The sequence below is a fragment of the Pseudorca crassidens genome, chromosome 12, assembly GCF_039906515.1.
Source record: "Pseudorca crassidens isolate mPseCra1 chromosome 12, mPseCra1.hap1, whole genome shotgun sequence".
Classification (NCBI taxonomy): Eukaryota; Metazoa; Chordata; class Mammalia; order Artiodactyla; family Delphinidae; genus Pseudorca; species Pseudorca crassidens.
In genome coordinates this window covers 82,474,730-82,501,034 of record NC_090307.1, presented here as the reverse complement: position 1 = coordinate 82,501,034, position 26,305 = coordinate 82,474,730, and the positions used below count along the sequence as shown (strand labels likewise).

The 26,305-nt window shown below is 43.5% G+C and overlaps 1 protein-coding gene across 1 annotated transcript in view; it reads right to left on the bottom strand.

The window, feature by feature from the left end:
* Nucleotides 1-26,305, bottom strand: part of LOC137204070 (uncharacterized) — a 70,473-nt gene that overhangs the window by 37,004 nt on the left and 7,164 nt on the right. Inside the window, exon 2 of the mRNA XM_067701396.1 lies at nt 16,400-16,466. Within this exon, the coding sequence (XP_067557497.1) occupies nt 16,400-16,466 (67 nt within the window). The remainder of the gene's footprint in view (nt 1-16,399; nt 16,467-26,305) is intronic.

Sequence of the window (26,305 nt, the reverse complement as noted above, 5' to 3'; positions counted from 1 at the left end):
ATGATCATGCTAATGTATCAGTCATGTTATCTACACTGTTCTTTTTGCACCACCAATGCCACTGTCAACACAGTGAAAAACAAAAATAGTATTAGACAATTAGTATTATGTTTACTAATATGAAATTATGAAATAAGATATGAGATTACAAAATTAGTTTTACTGTTATTAATATAGTTAGAATTACTGTCACTGAAATTATAGTGCTTACTTTGCTGACTCTCTGGAAGGGTCTTTGGGACTTCAGGAGTTGATGAACCACACTTTAAGAATTGCTGACTTAGAGCCATTCAAGACAGGTCAACCTTAAGCTAAGAAGAATGAACAAGTACCTCCCCACATGGAAATTAGTTCCAGGATTCAAAACTCATCAAAGCAAAGATGTGAAAACCCTCAGACTTCTAAGAAACTTATTATTTATTTTATTCTGCTTCATACTAGAATAATAGTGGCTAAAATATATTTAGTATTTCATTCCTTAAATCCTTTATATGACATCTCATTTAATCTCCACAATAACCCTGTAATGCTGGTATGTAACACCAGTATATACTAGGACATGATACTATGATGCTGTCTAACTCTAAAGTGCTTGCTCTTAGTTACTAAGCTTCATATTTTTATCATTTTTGTATTCCTTTAAAATACATTTGCATCAGTATTCCTTTGGGTACCTGGATACTTTGGTGATCTCAGGTATGACCCATCTTAACAGACCATGGATGGATTTCCACATAAATGCTGTCACATCACTAAGGACAAAGCATGAAAATTTCTTTCTTAGAAATCCTAGCATTTCCAAACATGACAACACCCATTAAATTTCCTGAAGTTGTTTATTTTTATTAGCCTCTCGATCTGTGAAAACTGGAAAGTGTAAAAGACAAAATATTTTCCAGAAAACTTGTTTTTGAAAAGTCAAGCATTGAAGAAACACGAGGAGCTGGCAAAACACGTAATAAAGCAGTTTTACACTTGGCATTTTCATTCAGCAATTACAAGTGTGTGTGCGTTTTTTAAAGTTTTATATTTATTTATGAACTAGTCATGGGAACATAAAAAGTCTCAAAAATTCCTAAAATATTACCCAATAGCTTTTTATGTTTTTTTGGAGATGAACTGACGTAACGTTTGCAGAATGTGGTGTGTGTGCCTCCAGTGCTTCTCAACTTGGTTTTTAAGGGAAAAACATTAACTTCAGTGGCTGATGCTCAGTGGCATCAGTCTTTAGCAGAGGCCCTGCCCTGCCTGGTGTCGGAGTGGCCCCAGCTCGCCCTGCTGGGACTCCTTCCCAGCCCCTCCCACCTCTAGGTTCTCACCTTGGCAGCCCCTCACACCTTTCCCTTCACCCTCCAGGGTCCTCTCCTGGGCCTCAACCCCACCCCACACTCCCTTTTCCCTTTTTCCCTTAGGTTGTTATTAAGATAAAAAGATTTCATGTATGGGGACTTCCCTGGTGGTCCAGTGGTTAAGACTCCATGGTTCCAATGCCGGGGCACGGGTTTGATCCCTGGTCGGGTAACTAAGATCCCACATGCCCACGGCACAGCCAGAAAAGAAAAAAAAAAAAAGAAAAGAAAAAAGATTTCATGTATGTACAGCACTTAAAATGGTGCCTGGTACATGGTAGGCACAGTGTGGGTGCTTGATAAATAAGTAAAAAATACATAAAATAACTGAGCACAAATTTCTCCCTCTGACACCATGATCCTTCATACCTTTTATGTCTGACTTTTTTTCCTTTATATGCCTGTTTCCCCCAGGGATTGAACCCGTGCCCTCTGCAGTGGAAGCACGGAGTCTTAAGCACTGGACTGCCAGGGAAACCGCGGACTTCTCGCTGTTGTGGCCTCTCCCGTTGCAGAGCACAGGCTCCGGACGCGCAGGCTCAGCGGCCATGGCTCACGGGCCCAGCCGCTCCGCGGCATGTGGGATCTTCCCGGACCGGGGCACAAACCCGTGTCCCCTGCATCGGCAGGCGGACTCTCAACCACTGCGCCACCAGGGAAGCCCTGTTTCCTTTTTAAATAGATTTATTAAGTTAAAAAATCAACTCATATAAAAATAATAAATAAAAATTAAATGGCATTGGATATAGCAAAATCATGATGGTGGTATGCAAATGACTAAAGTTGGCCTATAGTGGAGTTATTGACAGTGATGACCTGGGGTTCCTGGATTAGATCCGCCATTTACCAGCTGTGTATATTTGAGCAAGGCGTTCAGTGTGTTTGGGCTTTGGTTTCCTCATCTGTATGGTGCAAGGTTGGGCTGGATGATCATCTCTTCATCCCTTAAACCACTGGTTCTCAACTTGGGGTGATTTTGCACCCTGGGGACATTGGGCAATATCTAGAGACATTTTTGATTTTCACAACTGGGAATGGGGGTTGCTACTGGCATCTAATAGGTAGAAGCCAGAGATGCTGCTAAACACTCTACGATGCATAGCACAGCCTCCCACAACAAGAATTATCTGTCCCTAAATGCCAGTATTGCCGAGGTCGGGAAACCCTGATCTAAAACAATAGGCTTGGACTTCCCTGGTGGTGCAGTGGTTAAGAATCCCTCTGCCAATGCAGGGGACACAGGTTCGATCCCTGGTCAGGGAAGATCCTACATGACGAGGAACAACTAAGCCTGTGCTCCACAACTACTGAGCCCGTGTGCCGCAACTACTGAAGTCTGTGGGCCTAGAGCCTGTGCTCCGCAACAAGAGAAGCCACCGCAGTGAGAAGCCTTCACACCACAAGGAAGAGTAGCACCCGCTCGCTGCAACTTGAGAAAGCCCGCACCCAGCAATGAAGACCCAACACCGCCAAAAATAAATAAATTTAAAAAATAAATAAATTTATAAAAAAATAAAACAATAGGCTTCTGGGACTTCCCTGGCAGTCCAGTTGTTAAGACTCTGCGCTTCCACTGCTGGGGGCAGGGGTTTGATCCGTGGTTTGGGAACTAAGATCTCACATGCTGCAAGGCGTGGCCAAGAAAATCAATCAATCAATCAAACAATAGGCTTCTACAATCTGACCATGGGATTTGTTGCCCAAGAAATACATAAGTGGGTTATACACAAGAGAGGCTGCGATGTGAGCCCAAGTGTGCCTTTGGTTGCTCTTAGGAATTCCCATCTGGAAACCAGCCCATAATAGAGCTAGACCACTCAGGCAAACAAATAAACAACAAAACCCTTCTGTTTTGGGCTGAATGGCTCCCAACATTGATTAAATTTCTCCCTACTTCCCCCTCCCTCTTCTAGTGATTTGGTGGTCTCCACTGCTCAAACTCATCAGAAAACAACTGCTTTATCCTCGAGAGTTGGCTATTTTTGGTTCTTCCAATGCCCAGATCTAGAAAGATTTGTGATTTAATTTTGTGTTCACACTTTCCTGCTTTTCAATGATCTTGGCCCTAAACACACTACTGATGAGTTTTGTACATATATCAGTCATCTGATGCTATTTTTAGACGTTGCCTAGTTTTATTTCATTTCAAGAACATTTGTTATGTCTTGTTCTTCCTGCATCACACTCTGATTTAATCTGTTGGCAGGCAAGTTATTTATACCTATTGATACTGCTCATAGTAACACTGTTTTTTAAGTGAATTCCCCCCACCCCCATTTTTCTCCTTTATATTTCTCTGTCAATTTCAGAGTAAAGTGATTGTAGAAGTAGTGTACCATCCAGTGCCAGAACACCTGAAAACCTTTGCTGGTGGATAGGTAAAATGCTTTTAATCTATTTTTCATAGTTTGTGTTATCATTGCTATAACTACACTTCTTGCTCTTGATAAAAGCCTATGTGGGCTTCTTGGGGCCTTTCTGTGATAAGAGGACTAGGTTTAACTGCATGCTCTGCAGACTGTAGTTATGTGTGTGTCTGGGGTGCATATGTGGGCATGTTAAGTGTTCTGGGAAGATAGGTGGAATAATGCACCAGTTAATATTGGTAATTTAATTTATACTTGACAGTGGCTGGGAGAAATAAGATCTTATTGATGGTTAAATTTTTATGGGTGAATTAATTTTTTTAAATTCCCAAGTTATAAAGAAGTCCAATGGATTGTACAGTTATCAAGGCAGTTGTCCAGTAAGTATTTATTAAGTAACCATCAGAAGTTGGTATGGGTTTAGAATTAACATTATGTGAGCCATTTAGGATTTATGAAAACACAAATCCCTATCCTCAAAAAGAATTCCACCATTGCTTGTGTAAGAGAGTGTGGTCAAACTGGGCCATCACCAGTCTCCTATGGCTTGTTTATAGCTCACAACAGAGGAAATATAATATAGTGGATAAGACCATAGTTTCTAGGGCAATACAGTTTCAAGTTGAGGCTCCCCCAGTTACTAGCTGAATAACCCTGGGTGAATTAGTTAATCTCTCTGACTACCATGCATTATGTAAGTAAATAATCTTTTTCACTAATGTGTTCTTAAGGCCTAGCACAGTGCCTAAGATAGAGTAGGACCTTGATACATTTTAATAATGAATGGTGTACGTAAAGCACTTTGTACACTGCCTAGCACAGAGTCAGTGCTCACTCAAGAGGTTTAAAAAAAAATACCTTGACCTCAGGATGCCAGATGGGTTACATATTAACTTGGTCTGTGTGGTTGGTATTAACCTCTTCATTTATCTAGAACATTAATTGTATAGAAACTGTGGTGTTGGATATTATGTAGGGGAAACAAAAATGTATATGTTATGATGCTTGCCCTCAAAAAGTTTACAATTTAATAAATAATAATAAACATGAACAGAAAAAACTATAATTATAACCAGTATTGAATTATATTAAACAGTATATTAAATACCTTATAAATTATGCTATGTGATTTTTTGAATTCTGAGAAGGGAGGTATTATCAGATAGAGTGGCACAAAATTAGAAGTCTGTGTGCTTTTTATTATCACTATAAGCTGGCAGTTCTAAACAATGTCAGTGGCAACATACTCTCATCTCCCCCCTTGGCATGCCTCTGACAATATTTGACGAAATTGGTCACGGAATACTTCATGACTGTAGCCCTTAAAGGACATAGGGGATTTTATGGGCAAAGATGGAAGGCAAAGCAAGTAGAGAGAACAGCTGCTCCAAAGACACAGGGGCAGGACATTGTGTTTGGAGAACAGCCAAGGAGGGAGAATAAAGTTGTAAAGATAAAGATAGGTTGGCACTGGCTTGCAGAAGAAGGAAAAATGCCATTTATTGAGTGCCTATGATGGATGGCCAAAGGATTGGCTTACATTATATTGCTTAAACCTTACAATAATCTTTCCAGATGAGTATTATTACCCCCATTTTATAGATGTGGAAACCGGTTCCGAGAGGGTCAGGGTCTTGCCCCAAGTCCTGCAACTAGTACAGGGCAGAGTTGGTATTTGAACAGAGATCAGTTTGCTTATAAAACCTGTGGTCTTCCCACCTATGTAGCCTTGAATGCTAAGCCAAAGACAATGGGGAGCCACTGGAGATTTTAAAATCGTGAAGTCCTCTGAATAAAGCTGTAGTTCAGGAAGATTCATCCGGCACTGGTGTTGAGGATGAGCTCACCGTGAGAGCTGGGAATCAGGGAGGCCAGTTATGAGGCTGTTGGAAGAGTCTAGATGAAAGGGATGATGGAAATGGAGAAAAGATGTCAGAGAGGCTGAAAAGAAAGAACTGCTAGGGGACATTCCTGGTTGCGCAGTGGTCAAGAATCCTCCTACCAATGCAGGGGGACACGGGTTCAAGCCCTGGTCCGGGAAGATCCCACACGCCGCGTAGCAACTAAGCCCATGCTCCACAACTACTGAACCTGTGCTCTAGAGCCTTTGAGCCACAACTGCTGAAGCCCACATACCCTAGAGCCCGTGCTCTGCAACAAGAGAAGCCACTGCAATGAGAAGCCCGTGAACCGCAACGAAGAGTAGCCCCTGCTCGCCACAACTAAAGAAAGCCTGAGTGCAGCAACGAAGACCCAACGCAGCCAAAAAGAAAAGAAAAGGAAGAAGGAATTGCTAGGACTTGGAGACTGATTAGAGATTAGTGAGTGGGAGTGAGGAAAAAGAAGAGGATGCAGACATGCCTCTGAGGTTACTAACCTGGACAACAGAATGATGGTGCTATTGCCAGAAACAAGAAAGCCAGAAAAAGAGAGAGAATCACATAAATAGGCCCTTTGATTTGTCTATGGTTGAGGACATGTGGCCTATACAGAGAAATAAGACAAGCATGTAATCAGTATAAAAATAACAATTCTAAGAGTGAGTTGTTGATGAGATATTGGTCAGGAATCGTATCATTGGGCTTGAAAATGAAAAGAGTTTCCTCATCTGGAAGAAACCTTCTTAAAGGAAGCTACTGAATGGAAAAGAAGGGCTAGAATACTTGACAGGAGGAGAAAGGTTGTTCTTTGTGATTGGAAAAACGTAAGTCAAGGCCTGGGGATAGGAAACGGCTAACCATGGCTCCATGCCTGTGGGAATGGAAGCATTCCCTTTTACTGGGCCAGGGTGACTACAGGTGGAGTGACCATTTCCCCCATCTTCCCCAATTCCCACCTGCAAGCAAAGAGCACTGGACTTCTCTTCCCGACAGCCCACTCCACTCCCCCACCCCCCATCTAATAAAGGAAAGGCTTAGGGAGAGAAGCAGTCCCCCCGATGGGTTTAGAAAATAATTGCACAGAAGAAAGCTGTATGCACGTTTTATTATACATTTGCATTTACAAAAATCAAGAGTTTGCAAAGGCTTATATTCAAGAAGGCATATGGAATCGCCCAATTAAAAGAAAAGAAGATGATAAGGACTCAAAAACTGGTTACAGAATTTAAGAAAAACCAAGCAATACATCAAAGGTATAAATCTGCATTTCCCTGGGGTCTCAATTGAGTGATTCAGCTTTTGCAGTAAGTGGGTCAGAAAACTGTTAATCCTACAATGATTTTGTTCAACTGCACTCAGCTGGTACATTTCTTTCTTGCAGATCTTAAAAAACAAGTATGTTAAGATTGTTGAAGTTGATGTTAACCCAATATCAAATTGCTTTGTTTATCAACCACGAATAATATATTTATTTTCTTGATTGAAGTCTGTCCTTTTAATTGGCAAGTAGTGACAATATTGTTTGTGGTTTTACTTTGAAATGTTGTGTTTTGTGTTGCACAGCTCTATGGTATAACTGATACACTGATACCGTATAATAGGGAGTCTCAACCAGAATGAAATTTAACAGGATAAAACATTACATTGCAAGGGGACAAATATAGGAGCTGAGATATATTGTTTTTTTTGTTTAAGATGTTGGGGGTAGGAGTCTATTAGTTTATTTATTTATTTTTGCTGTGTTGGGTCTTCGTTTCTGTGCGAGGGCTTTCTCTAGTTGTGGCAAGCGGGGGCCACTCTTCATCGGGGTGCGCGGGCCTCTCACTGTCGCGGCCTCTCCTGTTGCGGAGCACAGGCTCCAGACGCGGAGGCTCAGTAGTTGTGGCTCACGGGCCTAGTTGCTCCGCGGCATGTGGGATCCTCCCAGACCAGGACTCGAACCCGTGTCCCCTGCATTAGCAGGCAGATTCTCAACCAGTGCGCCACCAGGGAAGCCCCAATATATTGGTTTTGTGGAGACAGAACTCAGGTTTAAAAACATAAGCCATGAGTCAGCATGGAAGAGCTACTTTTTTCAGTTGTGGTAAAACTCGTATAACATAAAATTTACCATTTTAACCTTTTGTTTGTTTGTTTGTTTGTTTTGTGGTACGCGAGCCTCTCACTGTTGTGGCCTCTCCCGTTGCGGAGCACAGGCTCCGGACGCGCAGGCTCAGCGGCCATGGCTCACAGGCCCAGCTGCTCCGCGGCATGTGGGATCTTCCCAGACCGGGGCACGAACCCGTGTCCCCTGCATCGGCAGGCGGACTCTCAACCACTGCGCCACCAGGGAAGCCCCATTTTAACCATTTTTAATTGTACAGTTCAGAGGCATTAAGTACATCATATTGTTGTGCAACCGTCACCACCATCCAACCATAGAACTCTTTTCATCTTGCAAAACTGAAACTCTGTACCAATTAAAAACTAACTCCCCATTCCCTTTTCTCCTCAGCCCCTGACAACCACTGTTGTCCCTTCTGTCTCTATGAATTTGACTCTTCTACGTAACTCATATAAGTGGAATCATACAGTATATGTCCTTTTGTGACTGGCTCCTTTCACTTAGCATAATGTCCTCAAGGTTCATCCATGTTGTAGCATGTGTCAGAATTTCCTTCCTTTTTAAGACCAAATAATATTCCACTGCATGTATACACCACATTTTGTTTATCCATTCATCATTTTATAGACGCTTGTGTGGCTTCCACCTTTTGACTATTGTGAATAATGCTGCTATGAACACGAGTGTACAAATATCTCTTTGAGTCCCTGCTTTCAATTCTTTTGAGTATATACCCAGAAGTGGAATTGCCAGATCATATGGTAATCCTATTTTTAATTTTTTGAGGAACTGCCATACTGTTTTCCACAGTGATGGGAGAGCTATTTTAAAGTCATCTGCCATTGAGATGTACTTTCACTGAGATGTACGTTCATTCCTTCACTCTCCTTTCAACAAACATTACTGAGGAATTGCCTTGTATAATGACTATGCTAGGCTTTATAATGTTTATAGATAAGACTTATTTGGTGGCACAAAAGGGATCTGTAGAATAAATATACAGTGGGGCTTCCCTGGTGGCGCAGTGGTTGAGAGTCCGCCTGCCGATGCAGGGGACAAGGGTTCATGCCCCGGTCCGGGAAGATCCCACATGCCGTGGAGCGGCTGGGCCCGTGAGCCATGGCCGCTGAGCCTGTGTGGCCGGAGCCTGTGCGTACCGCAAAAAAAAAAAAACAAAAACGCGGGCCTCTCACTGTTGTGGCCTCTCCCGTTGGGGAGCACAGACTCCGGACACGCAGGCTCAGTGGCCATGGCTCACAGGACCAGCCGCTCCGCGGCATGTGGGATCCTCCCGGACCGGTGCACGAACCCGTCCGTATCCCCTGAATCGGCAGGCGGACCCCCAACCACTGTGCCACCGGGGAAGCCCTCAGCTGTGGAAAGTTTTGTTTTTTTGTTGTTTTTTTTTTTGCGGTACGCGGGCCTCTCACTGTTGTGGCCTCTCCTGTTGTGGAGCACAAGCTCCGGACGCGCAGGCTCAGCGGCCATGGCCCACGGGCCCAGCCGCTCCGCGGCATGTGGGATCTTCCCAGACCGGGGCACGAACCCGTGTCCCCTTCATCGGCAGGCGGACTCTCAACCACTGCGCCACCAGAGCAGCCCTGTGGAAAGTTTTGACAGTGAAAAGTGAAGGATACAATTTTATATCAAAGACAGCTGTGACTTCCATGATAAAAATTACTTTTTTTTCCCACACAAATGGAATTTGACTTTAAAGCTAAGATTAAGTCTCCAGGATTTAAGTTGGGTTAAGGATGCTCATTAGATTCTTGTGTAATAGATATTCCAAATGAGGAATTACCACAAACTGTTACTCTAGGAAATGAATTCATGACCATTTCTTAGGGATAGGAAGCCTTTCTATGTCAAAGCCACCTAGAGGAGAGTGGAAAGGTTCACACAGGTTTGGGCCACCAACCTCAATTACCCTCCATTCACTTTTTCTTTGAAGTTTTGAGTAAGTGGGACCTTCTTTTGGGTGGGTGCAAATATAGGAGAGAGAGGAAGAGGCCAGAGGAGAAACAGTGGAAAAATTAAGCAAGGAAATTGTTTGATCAGGGGGTCAGATCAGAGCCAGCTGTCTCAGTAAGCTTTTATAGGACCAGAAAATCAGAAACCTATATTGTTCAACTCGGCTTTTTTCTTTTCTTGCTTTTGGTACTTCCTGTGTTTACTAGTGAAGCTTCTTTTGAAAACTATAGATAATCTCATCTTGCTAAAGGGAATAAGAGAAAGGGGGTTTTAGATTTGTCCGTGTGTCAACCAATTAAAGGAAGAGCTATGGAGAAAATCAGAGATGTGTTGGATTTTTTTGTTTTGTTTTGTCAATTTCTTTTTCTCCTTGAAATGACCGGGGAAGTCATTTAAGGTATAGAATCTTTGTACAAAACTTTTCAGAGCACATTCTTGGGACTATCTAGTATAGTCAACTGGCATTGTTTCAAATGATGATTAAAAATTAATCTTTTGGACTTCCCTGGTGGCACAGTAGTTAAGAATCCGCCTGCCAATACAGGGGACATGGGTTCGAGCCCTGGCCGGGGAAGATCCCACATGCCGTGGAGCAACTAAGCCCATGCGCCACAACTACTGAACCTGCGCTCTAGAGCCCGCGAGTCACAACTACTGAGTCTGTGCCATAATTACCGAAGCCCGTGCGCCTAGAGCTCGTGCTCCGCAACAAGGGAAGCCACCGCAATGAGAAGCCCACGCACCACAACGAAGAGTAGCCCCCGTTCGCCACAACTAGAGAAAGCCCGCACGCAACAACAAAGACCCAATGCAGCCAAAAATAAATAAATAAATTTAAAAAATGAATCTTTTGCGGTAGGGAGTTCTTACTGTTATTTATTTTTTAAGCCTCCTTCCTAACCACCATGGTACAGTTCTGTTTATTTTAGGAAATGTGCATACGATTTGCCATTAATGTATTCAGTATCAATTATCCACTTTCACACAGCTCTGTGTAAGTGAGTTGCAGTGTTGAGAATTTCCTTAAGAAAATGAGTTCTGAATTTTAAGTTTACTTTTATCACTTTCTTATTTCAGCTGGCTACCTGGGGTAAAGAAAGCTCAAAAGACATCCGATGCTGCTTTTAACTTTTGGCTTGAGTCATGCAGATAGGATTTAACTTTAATGAAAACAGAGGAAATAGGCTTTGAGTGTATATGTTCGTCCAAATTTATAGGTCTTAGACAAGAAGCCCAAATTGTTTTTAAAATTCATAGAAAATGTACTTTTCATTCTTGCTGTTTGAAATCTCAGGTATTGCTTAGCCTAAAACAACCAGACCAACAAAATGATGTACTATTAATTTCTTGGCAAAATTTTTTAAAACTCTACCCAACCTCCCCTCCTAGGGTCTACCTGTCCCTTGTCAGCCCCTGCTTTCCCCTCATCATCACAAAGACACCCTCCTCAGCTTCAGCATGGTGATGAGCTGGCCCCCTGCCTACCTCTTAACCTTATTTTCTTTCATCATAGAGACTGTTTCTCAAAGTCCTGTTTGTGATTAACAAACCTGGGTGGTGCTCTGATTTATAAAATTTGTCTCCCTAAGAAGACAGTGGGTGGTTCATCCTCACCTCTGTCTGGATCTGGAAGGAGTTAAGCCAATGAAATATTAAAAACATCTTCGATAAAAACATCTTAGATCTGGCTTTGTGTCCAAAAGAATTTAAAACAGGATCTTGAAGAAATATCTGTATATCCGTATCCATAGCAGTATTTTTCACAATAGCCAAAGGTGGAAGCAACACAAGTATCTACTGACAGATGAATGGATTAACCAAATGTGGTATATACGCACACTGGAGTATTATTCAGCCTTACCAAGGAAGGGAATTTTGATACGTGCTTCAACGTGGTTGAATCTTGAGGACATTATGCTAAGAGAAATAGGACAGTCTCAAAAAGACACATATAAGGTACCTAGAATGGTCACATTTCTAAAGACAGAAAGCCGGATGGTGGTTGCCAGGCTCTGGGGAGAAGGAGGAATGAGGAATTATTTAATGGCTGGCTATTGAGTTTGCCTTGCAAGATGAAAAATTCTGGGGATTGGTTGCACAATGCTGTGAATATAATTAACGATACTGAACTGCACGCTTAAAAATGGTTAAGATGGTAAGTTTTCTGTTATGTGTATTTTACTACAGTAACAAATCCTGGAAAGAGGGGTCAGTGAGAAACACTGACTGATGCCAAGGTTGAGACTGCAACAGGGAGAGACAAGTGTTGGGTCCTGGGCACAGATGGGGCTGTTGTGGTTGGCACCAGCCATCCCCCTTCGGGACTGAAGGGCACTTGTCACAGCTGACACACCCCCGTTACCAGCCCTCAGCTGTCAGCCTTGTGTGGGAATCGCCCTCGGCAGAAGAAAGCCATCCTACCCAGTGTCACAGCCACTTCCCCAGGGCAGCTCGCATCCAATGAGAAGTCAAGGCAGGGGCAGAAAAGGCCCAGTCCTCTTGGCCCCAGGTGGGGACAGCTCTGAAGGGTAAGCCCAGCTTCAGAGCTCCCTGAGGGGTCAGCTGGAATCTCGCTGTGACTATGTCACAACTTCTCTCTCTGTCCCATCTTGCTTCCTTCACTTGCCCTGCAGGTGTCATGCTGAGAGCCTTCTCTAATAAACTTCCTGCCTGCTAAGCTCAGAGATAAGGGTCTGAGTCACATCACCAGCTAAGACACCAAAGCCAGCAGTGGTGGTAGCTGAGATGGAGGTGAATCCAGACCCGGTAGTGGAGGAGGAAGAGAATGGGGACCAACTGCAGCAGCAGGGGCCGCGGCTCAGCCCACTAATTCCCGTTTCCAAGTTCTCCCTCAAGAAGAGAGACCGGGCTTCCCTGGTGGCGCAGAGGATAAGAATCTGCCTGCCAATGCAGGGGACACAGTTTCGTTCCCTGGTCCAGGAAGATCCCACATGCCGCGGAGCAACTAAGCCCGTGCACCACAACTACTGAGCCTGCGCTCTAGAGCTCGCGTGCCACAACTATTGAAGCCTGCACGCCTAGAGCCCGTGCTCTGCAACAAGAGAAGCCACCACAATGAGAAGCCCGTGCACCTCAACAAAGAGTAGCCCCCGCTCACCGCAACTAGAGAAAGCCTGCATGCAGCAACGAAGACCCAACGCAGCCAAAAATAAAGAAAGAGAAAGAAAGAAAGGAAAGAAAGAAAGGAAGGAAGGAAGGAAGGAAGGAAGGAAGGAAGGAAGGAAGGAAGGAAGGAAGGAAGGAAAGAAGAAAGGAAGGAAGGAAGGAAGGAAGGAAGGAAGGAAGGAAGAAAGAAAGAAGAGAGACCCACGGGGCCATGAGGAGCCGGTCCATGGAGGAGAGTACATGGAGACGGGCTGCAAGCAGAGCGAGAGGTGGACTCTGGTAGGCACAGAGATGTCCCATTCAGATCCCTCTTCAAGGAGGGACTTGCTGCCCAGCCGTGAGGAGTGCGGTCAGCAGATGGCCTCCAGCTGTCAGCTCCTTCAGAGTCAGCCTCTCCTGAGATCATGCCCTTCCCAGGGCAGCCTGCATCGGGGCTAAAAGGATGAGGGCATATAAAGGGATAGTTGTTTTGTCCTGAGAGCTTCAACACAGGACAGGTACTTTTAACTGACAGTCTTAACCTATCTCATTGTCTACCACGTTGTAGGTCCTCACTAAATGTTTGTTGAATAAATAATTCAAATTCAACAATATTGATTAACTACTATGTGTAAGGCATTGTTATGCTGGTTATACAAAAAAGAATAAGAAATTCTGTCTTCGGTGGGGTTTATTGGCCAATGCTCATAGCTTGCACATGGGCCCATGCACAAAGTGACCATGGTGACAGGGATGGAGACCGTGCCTTTCTCAAATTACACCCAATGATCCACTTGCTGATTCTGTGCTTCTCATCCCTGTAACCTTGGGCTCTCTAGGGCAAGAGTTTCTAATTTTTGGAGGAGCACTTAAGCCGGGGGACACAGGGAGCATTCCACTGAATTGCACATTGTGACAGCACTTAGTCACTTTGGGCTCCTATGTCATTGAACCAACAGACAGAGAAGGGAGTTACTACATGACCTGGGTTAATCGGTTCTGATTGCCGGGGGAATTACTAGGGCTGCTGCTATAGTTGGCCCTTGAACAACATGAGTTTGAACTGCAAGGATCCACTCATACTCGGATATTTTTCAATAGTAAATCCTACAGTACTACTTGATCTGGTCTATGGTTGGTTGAATCCATGGTTGCTGAGGGACCATGGATGCAGACAGCCAACTATAAATTGTATGTGGATTCACCCCCTCGTAGTTCAAGGTTCAACTGTATTTAACAGGGGCAGGATAGAGAATGTCTGGAACCCAGAGGATTCACTACTGTTATCACTAGATACTTCTATGCTTTGGATGACTGTTAGCGGACAGTTACAGTACTGTGACTTGGCAAGGACACAATCACTCACACCCTTTGGGGATGAACGTCTGGACACCCCACCAGGCAAATCACCCTGACCAACAAAAATACTACTGAAGATGAGGGAAATCCAGGTGGGTAGTGGAGGAGGGACATGATAAATGAATTATGGCCCTAGGACTAGCTACAGCAGTAGAGACTATGTATTAGTTTCCTATTGCAAACTTTGCGGCTTGTGGAACAACACAAATTTATTTTCTTACAGTTGTTTAGGTCAGAAGTCTAACTTGAGTCTCACTGAGCTAAAATCAAGTGTCATCAGAGCTGTATTTCTTTCTGAGGCTCTAGGAGAAAATCTGTTCCCTTGCCTTTTCCAATTCTGAGAGGCTACCCACATTCCTTGGCTAGTGGCCCCCTTTCTCCACTGCAAAGCCAGCAGTAAAAGCCAGCAGTAGAGCAGCACTCTGACCCTTCTTCTGTTGTCGTGTTTCTCTTTAACCACAGCAGGAAAAGGTTCTCTGATTTTAGGGATTCATGTGATTAGTTTGGGCCCACCTGGATAATCCAGGCTATGCTTTCCTTCTCCAAGTCCTCAACTTTATCACATGCAAAACCCCTTTTACCGTGTAAGATAACATATTGACAGGTTCCAGGGATTAGGACATGGATATCTTTTGGGGAGTGGGGCATTATTCTTTCTACCATAGACTGTAACTTGTCTCAGCCTTCCTGGAGTTGATGACTGTCACCTCCCTGAGACAGGCTCTATATCTGACTGACCTTGTTTCGCTCCTCTTTGGGAAAGAGTAAGGGTGATGTGTCTCTTACAGATACAATGGTGGCCTAAAGTTATCCTATGGAAGGGCATGAGTGGACCTGAGTCATGCAGGGGAACTGTACCTTATAAACCTTTCCTGATTCCCTCAACTACTATCTTCTTTCTTCTCTCCTGATCAGCTTCCTACCCACATTGAGTTGTCTTTCTACCTCTGGCTTTGATGCAGTGCCATATCATGGAAAATTTCCAGCCTGGGTGGCTTTAAGGTGCCAGGTTACACAACCAGGAAGTGTAGGGAAGTAGTTTCCCAAGTGATGAGTCTTGACCCCTGGGAAGTCGGAGATGGGAGAGAGCAGAGCAGATACAACCAGTCCCCTTCCTACCCTTTGCAGACCCGCTCTTAGCTGTGGTTTTTCCTCTGACCCCTCTGGAAAAGACTGTCTGCCAAGCAAACAAGCCTCAGCATCCTGCCGTGGACGACTGGGATCAGTGGCCACCGCGGAAGTGCATCACATTGCTTTGCATCTTTCCTCACCTCCTTTCTCTCTCTCTCTTTTTTTTTTTTTCACATCCTCACCTCTGTAGGGTTTTACCTCCTAAATAAGGTGTTAGCACTTTAATCCTGTCTCAGTCTCTGGTTTCTAGAGGAACCGAGGAAAGGAATCTTTGATTATGTTAAAGAGAAGGTTCCTAACATCAGGCCTCTGGGTGCTTAGGAAGAAAGTTGTAAGATCATAGAAAACACTAAAAAGAAAGGTCCTAAAGGCATATTTCCCTGACTTAACACTTTTGTTGAGGCAACCCTCTACAACTAGAGATAAAAAAGGGAATGTGGCCTATTCAAATGTCACAGTGACACAGAGAATGTCAAGACAGAGGGAATCCAGAGCTTGAGAGAAATTCCACAAAGCCTTCCTTCCTATAAGCTACAGTCTAGTTTTTCATCCTTCCATCCATCTCTCCATGCAACCACCCATCTTCTTTTGAGCACCTCCTATGTGTCAGGTACCACATCAGGTGCTGATGAAACAGCAGTGGAGAGAGAGATGATAATCCTGGTCCTTATGGAGCCCACATTTAGCAGGGAAGACAGAAAGGACACAGATAAATGAGAATTGCAGAATCAAAGGGGAGAAATTTTTTTATATTACTATAAGCATATGAATGGAAATAAGGAAGGCAGAGATCACAAAAGGCTGCCAGGCCTCATGGGAATCCAGATAAAGGCTTCCAAGTCAGGCTCTCTGAATGTATGGAAACTGGATCTTGTTGGGTTTCCAAATGACTAGATTGTAGGCAGGAGCTGTAAGGCCTTTCAGACCCAGTACTGTGATCCCAACTCTATTATTTCATGAATAAGCTACTGTATCAAACAGACCCAAAAATACAGGGGCTTAATCAAGTTAGAAATTTCCTTCTTTCTCACATTCTTGTCCATAGGTAGGAGATGGTCCAAGGAAATTAGGGAGCTCTGCTCCAGGAAGCTGAATGGGGACCCAGGTTCCTTCTGTGTTGTTGCTCTGCCATACCAGGGTGGGTACTGTCTGTATCTACACAGTCCAAGCTGGCTCTCCAGCACTGCATCAGCATTTGATCCTGTGGGAATGGGGGAAAGGGAGAAATTGAGCGGACAAGCCACTGAAGTGGCACACTTCACTTCCACTCACTGACAAGAACTAGTCCCATGACCACTGCTAGTGCAACGGAAGCATGGAAAGAGTCTCTATCTGGACTAAAACTCCTGGGGTGGGGGGTGGGGTGGGTACTATTACTAAAAGGAAGAAAGGGAGAATAGATACTGGATAAGATTGCCAGAATTAGAACATAATAATCCCAGTTAACTTTGAATTTCAGATAAACAACAATTTTTGGTATAAGTATGTCCCATTTGGACATATTCATTGTTTATCTGAAAATTATTTGTCATCTATCTGCAATTCAAAGCTAACCATGTGTCCTGTATTTTGTCTGCTAACCCTAATAATGGGAAACAAAGAGCGTTGTCACTTTTGTCACTGGTATTGTCTTTTTGCGTTGATTACAAGTGAGCCATTAAGGCAACCCAGATTCAAGGAGAGGGATTAGAACAACTCTTGATGAGGGAGTGACAAGGTCACATTGCAGAATAGTGTGTGTGATGGAAGATATGTTTGTGGCCATCTTCGGAAAACACAATTCGCCTTACATATTTTATCTCATTTGAGCAAATCAAATGTCATCCCTCTTAAACATTAGTTTCATCTTTCTCTTGCATCAAGTCTATTAAAGTTCTCCTGACCCACCCTGGGCTCTCTCCCAGGAATCTGAAATTGGAAATAAAAAGGAATGAGGTAAGAGGAGACCTGGAACAAAGTGATGTTGATGGCAGTACTCTGGAGAAAAAGTTCATGAGCTGCTACTGAATTCTCAGAAATCACCCTTGGTTTCTTCCTTTTCTAAATTGTAGTTGTTCAGCTCTTCTTTTGACGCCACAAAATACCCCCAGCATCCTTTCATTGGCTTCCCCTTCTCTCTCGCCCTGTTTTTCTTTTTTGGTTTATGCTAACCATAGGACACTTCCATTAATTGCAGTCAAAATTTTGTGAGCAAGACATTGCATACAGCCAAGTTTAACCTTGAAAGAGGTACAAAGGACAGCAGCTCATTGGGGAATATTTGTCATTTCTTCTGAGGGATCCATGAAAGATGTTACTTTTGTCAGCAACTACCCATGGTCTGTGTTATGAATAAATAAGAGGTATAGGGCTTCCCTGGTGGCGCAGTGGTTGAGAGTCCGCCTGCCGATGCAGGGGACACGGGTTCGTGCCCCGGTCCGCGAAGATCCCACATGCCGCAGAGCGGCTGGGCCCGTGAGCCATGGCCGCTGAGCCTGCGCGTCCGGAGCCTGTGCTCCGCAACGGGAGAGGGCACAACAGTGAGAGGCCCGTGTACCGCAAAAAAAAAAAAAAAAAAAAAAAAAAAGTATAGATATATGGTGATAGCTTTCACTTCTATATTAGAAAGGTAGAATCTGAATACATTTCCACTACTGGACTGGCCAAGAAAATACTGACCAGTGAAAATTTGATTTACTTTTCTCTCCAATCTGATAAAAGAGGGAGGGGGAAAAAAAGCAATGGGCAGCAAGAAAGACAGAGAAGAAAAAGTCCAGGCAGTCTACAAACTGAATAATCATATTAAGGTGTAGAAGCATCAGAAATGAGAAAACGCTAAGGAGATATTTCCAAGTAAAGTGTCCTGATATTCAGGGAACAGCCAACACTGAATGATAATCAGGCTTAGCTGCGAGGTTTAAAAGATAAACTAAGAGGAAAGGTGTTGATAAGAAAGACTTAGAGAAACACTTCTTGATACCGGAGAGGTATGATTCCGTGCAATGAGAAAACAGGAATCATTGTGGATCTTTCTCTCTGGGGAGCTGAAAGAAAAGAGCAAGTTGCTCGGATTCATTTGGGATGGGCCAGGTGAGCTCACCAGATCATGCAGATGAACCATCCTCGGGGTTTCTTAAGGTTTTACGCCCGCAATCATTTAAACTGCTCTCTTCATGTGTGTCATGACTAGCACAGTGCCTGCTCTCTGTGACGCAACTCCTCCTCTGCTCCCCTCTGGCTACGTGGAGGCGAAGGCTGCTGGAAACCGTTATCACAGGCCACAAGCTTCTGGATGCCTGGCGCCCTTCAGAAGAACTATTAAAGAATCACAACATGCCCCGAAATGCGACGGACCTAACGATCTGTCACCCCAAACGTGCTAATCACGTGGAACAGTAGCAATCAGATTCATGGCTAGTTCTTGTGAAATAGAAACGTGACACTTCAGTGGCTGCCAGCTGGAGCTTAAACTGCGACACTTCACCTTGAAAGCTTTTGGTAAGTGCTGGGAAGCTGTGTCCTGTAAACACAGAAATAAATGATTTAAAAAGCCCTGGCCTCGGCATAAGAGTAGCTTGGTCCCGTGCTGTACAATGTCATAGTCTAGTGCTGTTGAGCACTTGGATTGAGGCTAGTGTGATGGAGGAACTGAAGTTGTAACTTTAATTAAATTTTATTAATTTCAATTTTTAAAATCAAGGGGAAATTCACATAATATAAAATTAAACATTTAAAAATGAACAATTCCATGGCATTTGGTACATTCACAGTGTTGTGCAACCACCACCTCTATCCAGTTCCAAAACATTTTCATCACTCCAAAAGAAGACCCTGTACCCCATTAAGCAATTATTCCTCCCTCTCCCCTCCCCCCAGCCCCTGGCAACCACCAAGCTATGTTCCATCCCTATGGATTTACCTATTCTGGACATTTCATATAAATAGAATCATACAATATGTGACCTTTTGTGCCTTTTTTTTTTTACTTAGCATAAAGTCATTAATATCCATGTTAAGTTTTTAAAAAAATAAATTTATTTATCTGGCTGCTTTGGGTCTTCGTTGCTGCACGCGGGCTTTCTCTAGTTGCGGTGAGCGGGCACTACTCTTCGTTGTGATGCGTGGGCTTCTCACCGCGGTGGCTTCTCTTGTTGCGGAGCATGGGTTCTAGGTGCGCGGGCTTCGGTAGTTGTGGTGCACGGGCTATAGAGCACAGGCTCAGTAGTTGTGATGCATGGGCTTAGTTGCTCCGCAGCATGTGGGATCTTCCCGGACCAGGGCTCAAACCTGTGTCCCGGGCATTGGCAGGAGGAGGATTCTTAACCGTGGTGCCACCAGGGAAATCCCCATGTTAAATTTTAAAACTGATACTTGACTTCATTATTGTAAAAACTTTTAAGTATGTTTGGAATTCCTTGGGTATATGAATCTGCTTTTTCAAACCTAAATTTTTGAAATCTAAATACAGAGCAGTAATTTCCAATTCAAATTAATCATCCCAACTGAGATATGCTGTAAGTATAAAATTATACTTATACCAGATTTCAAAGACTTAGTATGAAAAAAAAGAATGTAAAAGATCTCCTTTATCTTTTTTAAAAATATTGATTACCTATTGAAATGATACTATTTTGGAAATATTAAGTTTAATAAAATGTATTACTAACATTAATTTCAACTGTTTCTTTTTATGTTTTTCATTGTGGCTGCAAGAAAATTTTAAATTATACATGTGACTCACATTACGTTTCTATTGGACAGTGGTGGGTTAGTCAAAAGATCTAACTCAAACTAAATACTAATTCCAAAAAATTTCCGAGCACCTACCATGAACTTTTATATATTTATTTTTGCTATCATGTGAAAAAGTTGGTTAGAAATAATGTTTGCCAATTTTGTTCACCTTTCCTTAGGCTTTAGCCTGGACCAGAAATTGGTTATGGGTTAAATTATGGGAGTTTGATGAAGCTTTCCTCCTCTCCTGCCAGTTACTGTTGCTCATACAGAGTCAGAATCACTAGGAAATGTCTTATGATACAATCATTAAAATATTTTAAATGAGGAAAAATAAGGGATGTTGGCTGACCTCCCTGCTTTTCAACTCATACTTTCATGATACACCATCAGTTTTGGATGAATCAAACGTATGTGCCTTTCTGCTGTTGAGAAACGAAAAATAAGCCCTTGTTTATGGACATTCACTCATCAACATTTTGGGTGGATATTGTGTACACTGTGGTTGCTGCTGAGTGTTTAGGAGTGAAAAACCAAACAAGGTGCCTGTCCTCATGGAGCCTACATTCCAGTGAAAGGAGACAGAAAACCGATGAATAAGATAATCATAGATTCTGACAAGTTCTATGAAAAAAATTAATATAATGATTTGGTAAAGAGTAACTTTATCAAATGGTGGGGAGTGTGTGTGTGTGTGTGTCTCTAATATAGGTCAGGTAACTGGGCAGTCTCTCTGAGAAGATGACATTTGAGTTGACATTTGAAGAAAAAGGAGTCAGACATAGGAAGAGCCATGGGAAGAGCAGTCCAGGCAGAAGACACAACAGACGCAAAGGCCTTGGGTTGGGGGAGAGTTTGATGTGTTTGTAGAACAGAAAGGAAGTCATAAGACTAGGATGTGGTGAGCAAAAGGGAAAGGGTTAGGAGATGGGATTGGCAAGCAGGAGCCAACAGCAGCCAGTAGGTCATGTTAAGAAGTCTAAATTTTATTTTAAGGGTAATGGGGAGCCATTGATGGTTTTGGAGCACAAGAGTAACCAGATGCATTTTTCTCATACAAATGATCTTGTAGTATTTTCAATGGACAGCTATCCTGTTCTACAATTGCCAGAAAGAAGACCTAAGAACTGATTGTTCTGGGTAGATGTCCTCCAATATTCAATAGTATTTTAGTTAATAATCCCATATGTCAAGACACCTTGTACATGTTGCATGTATCATCTTGGCACCAGCGGCCCAAGGACCTCCCAGGAGATAACTCATCAAAAGGAAAGAAACGATCAAACAAGTTAGTCTCAAAACAAGACTTATGTTTGGCTAGAGTTTGGACGGGTGATTTTTGAGAAGAGTGGTGTACCTGTCACTCAGATTAGTTCTCATGACCAGTCCTTATGGACTTACCATGTCTGAGTTTTATGTGGCTATGGCTATAAGTAAAAACTAAGGAGTTTTTTTTTTGTTGTTGTTGTTGTTGTTGTTGTTTTGCGGTATGCGGGTCTCTCAGTGTTGTGGCCTCTACCGTTGCAGAGCACAGGCTCCGGACGCACAGGCTCAGCGGCCATGACTCACGGGCCCAACCGCTCCGCAGCATGTGAGATCCTCCTGGACCGGGGCACGAACCCCTGTCCCCTGCATCGGCAGGCAGACTCTCAACCACTGTGCCACCAGGGAAGCCCAAGGAGGTTGTTTAATGAAAACCTTTTTGGCCCCCAAACAATGCTGTTCTGGCATCTCATCCACATGATGGACACGGTGTGGTTGGGAGGCATTCCCTCCTACTGAACATCACCGTTGAACATCAAACTGCTTTGGCACCTGGCACCTATTTGGTACCTGATAGGAGGCAGCAGTGCCTGGCAGGAAAGTTGGTACTCAGTAATACAAGGTGGACATGACTCTTGGATAAAATGGAAGTCAACCGAGATAGTTATAATCAGCAGAAATAACAGCATGCTTGGTTGATGGGAGGGTGTCCAGAACAGGAGAAAAGGAGGAAAAAGCCATAAACACTGTAGATGACTAGACTTGTTTTTGAGCATGTGTGACTGACTCCCTCCTGAGCATCCCCAGAGATTCTGACAGGGAGTGAATTTTGCAGGAGCCTGGAGCTCTACAATAAATAGCAGAGGAGGGTATGGTGAACTATTTTTATTGGGTTCCCCAGGAAGCCCATCCTGAGATAAGGACCCAAGGGCAGGTAGTTTATTTGGGAGATGATCCCAGGAAACAGCAGCATGGGGAGAGGGAAAGTGCGACGCAGAAAGGAAGACAACCAATAAAGGTCATGTGGCAAGCAAGTGACTGCTACGGGCAAGTGGAGCTCAGCATCCCCGGGGGCACTGGGAGACTGCAGAGAACAGGCCTCACATTATCTCAGTGGAAGGAGAGGAAGCTAGGAGATTCCTCCACCAACACCCATCCATCACTGGGTGGGGCTGTTTCTAGGGACACAAACTCTTTGGGACTTCCAGACCATCCTGCTTGCTGGCCGGGTGTGCTTCCACAGCCAGAACAAAGCTCTCATTCAGAGAGTCACAGGTGTAGCAATGAGCATCCTTTGGTGCATAGAGAGGAGTGTTGAGGGACTCTGGGCAGGGCCCCAGCAGCATCTACTACACCAGTGACTACACCAGGCTATAAGCATAGAGGAAGTTATATTTATCTCTGTGCTAGTCTCATTTCTGGCCCCATTTCAGTCCTCACTCTTGTTTTGTTTTTCTTTTTCTCCCTTCTCTCCTACTTATAATTTATGCAATCTGGCTGTGTTTCATGTATCCTTGTAAGCAGCCTTAAATCTTTTTCTGGAACACAGCCGCACATAAATAAATAAACACCAGCAAGGTTTAACACTTTCCCTTTATTTATTGACCATTTTTTTCCCCTCTGTGAACTTCTTGGACCAGAGCCTCGTTCACCTGCGTCTAACACTGTGCTGAGCACGTTGAAGGCATTTGATTATTGTTCTGTAGAATAATGGCACGAAGATATGCAGCTGGTTTGTAAACCAACTCCGTGACTAGAAGCAGGTACTTTCTGGCCCCTTCTTTCTTGAACCCAGTGCTTAGAACAGTGCCTGCACATAGCAGGTGCTCAGTAAATATTTGGAAGAATGAAGATTGAAAGAATGAGACTTAGAGGACCTATATCCCTAAGGGTTCCCACAGATCACCAGTTAGAAATCTACCAACATACTGGGATTGTGTGTTTTGTAAGGTCAAAGTTGCCCTTGAAACCTCTGTCATGTGGATGTACTCATTTTCATGAGCATAAGCTGGGAGGCAGAGACTAAAGCTAGATCTAGAGATGGTGTTTTAAAATGTATACCCAGCAGGCTCTGTGCGTCTCAGAACACCCAGTGGAAATTCAAATGCAGTCTGTTTATGAACCCAATCTTTGCTTGTAGGTGTCCTGGGAAACTGTTCTCAATAACACCCCTATTGAGAAAAGAATTACAAGCAATGTTGGAAACTGGGGTTCCCCAGGAATCTCAGACGCTAGAAATTGAGTGACTGCTTTACATCCCGTGAATCAGAAAGAAATTATTTAATGATGGGTCACAAGCATGTAGGTATCTGGATTTGTTTTTGCTGTAATATTTTCTCCTTAAGCAGAGAATAAGCACAATAGTTTTATTTAATAAACCACTAACTAGAAATGAAAAAGTCTAGCCTTTGAAAAACAAATTCTTGACATTGAATAGATCAGCATTATCCGTAAGTAGGTTACTTCTAGGAAGCTCCATTTTCACGTAGATCTTAGCAAAGGAGGAACGCGTTTGGCACTTGTGTTATTTATGTGCGTTTAAATTAAGATACTATTTGCATAATATAAAATTCATCCTTTTAAAGTGAACAATCCAGTGGTTTTTAGTATATTCACTATGTTAAGCAACCGTCACCGCTATCTAATTCCAGAACTGTTTTCCATCACCCCAAAAGAACCCTGAATCTGTTAGCAGTTACTCCCTATTCCCCCCCTTCCTAGTTCCTGGCAAGCACTGAACTACTTTCTGTCTCTATGGATTTACCTATTCTATATATTTCATATAAATGGAATCATACCATATATGTGACCTAACCTATCTAGCTTCTTTCATTTACCAGGATAATTTTAAGTTTCATCCATGTTGTAGCATGTCCTTCCTTTTTTATGGCTGAAGAATATTCCATGGGTGTATGGATACACCACATTTTGGTTATCCATTCACCCATGGACAGACACCTTGGTTGTTTCTACGTTTTGGCTGTTATGAATAATGTTGCAGTGAACTTTGGAATACAAGTATCTGTTCAAGTCCTCATTTTCAGTCCCCTTGGGTGTATACCCAGGAGCGGGATTGCTAGGTCATATGGGAATCACCTGTTTTCCAAAGTGGTTACACCATTTTACATTCCCACTGGCAATGTAAGAGAGTTCCAATTTCTCTGCTTCCTCACTAACACTTGTTATTCTGTGTGTGTTTAAATTATAACAATCCTAATGGGTGTGAAGTGGTTTCTAGTGGGTTACGTCTGTTTTTTTGTTTTTTTTTTTAGATGTTGGGGGTAGGAGTTTATTAATTAATTAATTTATTTTTGCTGTGTTGGGTCTTCGTTTCTGTGCAAGGGCTTTCTCTAATTGTGGCAAATGGGGGCCACTCTTCATCGCGGTACGTGGGCCTCTCACTATCGCGGCCTCTCTTGTTGCGGAGCACAGGCTCCAGACGCGCAGGCTCAGTAGTTGTGGCTCACAGGCCTAGTTGCTCCGCAGCATGTGGGATCTTCCCAGACCAGGGCTTGAACCCATGTCCCCTGCATTGGCAGGCAGATTCTCAACCACTGTGCCACCAGGGAAGCCCTTTTTTTTTTTTGAAAGTTTCCATTTCCCGCTTCTTGTCTGAGCCCAGATACAACTGTTCCGGAACATCCATCCATTTTTCCCCCTATCTTTCTTCTTTCACATACTGTTTTGTTTTGTTTTGGTTTTAGAACAGTTTTAGGTTTACAAAAAATTCAGCAGATAGTACGGAGTTGCCATATACCCCCTTCTTCTGGTCACAGTTTCTCCTCTTAGAAACATCATATGTTAGTATGATATATTTGTTACAATTGGTGAACCAATATTGATACATTATTATTAACTAAAGTCCCTAGTTTACATTAGGGTCTGTTCTTTATGCTGTACAGTTGTATGGGTTTTGACGAATATGTAATGTCCTATATCCATCGTTATAGTATCGTACAAAGTAGTTTCATTGCCCTGGAGATCCTCTGTTCTTCACTTATTCATCCCTCCCTCCCTCCTCCAAAGTGCTGCCAACCACTGATCTATTCCTGTCTCTTTTTACTAGAATCCCTTTTACTTTTGACTATAGTTTTGTATTTTCCAGAATGTCGTGCCTTTAGCCTTTTCAGATTGGCTTCTTTTACTTGTTTGTTCACCTTTTGAAGGACATCTTGGTTGCTTTCAGTAATTACAAATAAAGGTGTTATAGGCATTCAGTGATTGAGTGATGACAGGGAGAAGCCAATGACATTGAATAACTGTTTATTACTTACATTCCCAAGAGAAGGGGACACACCATGCCATGCAGGCCCACAGGGGAAGCATCAGGTTTTGATCAGTAGGCAGAAGCAGGAATAAGAGGAAAGCCTAAGCGAGAGCCTTTACTGAGCTTCTGCAGGAAGGAAGAGGCAGGACGAACAATTTAGGATCGGCTCCTTTGAATAATTCCAGTGGGCTTTGGGGCATAGGAGCTGTCCTCAGTTGTCCGGGACCTGATTCTGGGGTGATTAGGGCAGAGGAAATATTGGCTTGGTGTGTGTTAGCTAAGCAGGTGGGTGAGGTCATGGCACTGGATCAGGTGGTCTGTGCGTGCCTAGACATGTTCCAGGCAAGCAGTCCACCTCCCCTAGGAATTAGCTAGCCCTGTAGGGGCAGTCTCTCCTCAGGTCTGAAAGGTCCCCCAAGATGTCAAAATATCGTACAATACAGAAAATAAAAAAACATGATTAATACACTGAGTTTCCCTATAGGGATGATTTTGGGATAGGTTCTCTGGAAGCAGATGCTTATATGGGGTTTGGGATTCAGCCCCTCTGAAAAGAAAAGTCTGGTTGCAATAGTAGCTTGACAAAGGCTTGGCCAACCCAGAGGGAAGCTCTGGAGCGAGGACTGCCCATCAGACTGTCCCGCATCTGGAGGAAATGGGCAGATTTATAGCCTGGCCTTGCTCGGTCAGCAGTGCAGGCTGCTCTGGGAAGGACGTTACCTTGAGCTAGGCGTCTCTCTGCCCCTAAAGCAGACCCTGAAGGAGCTGACAACTGGGGGCCATCTGCTGACCCCACT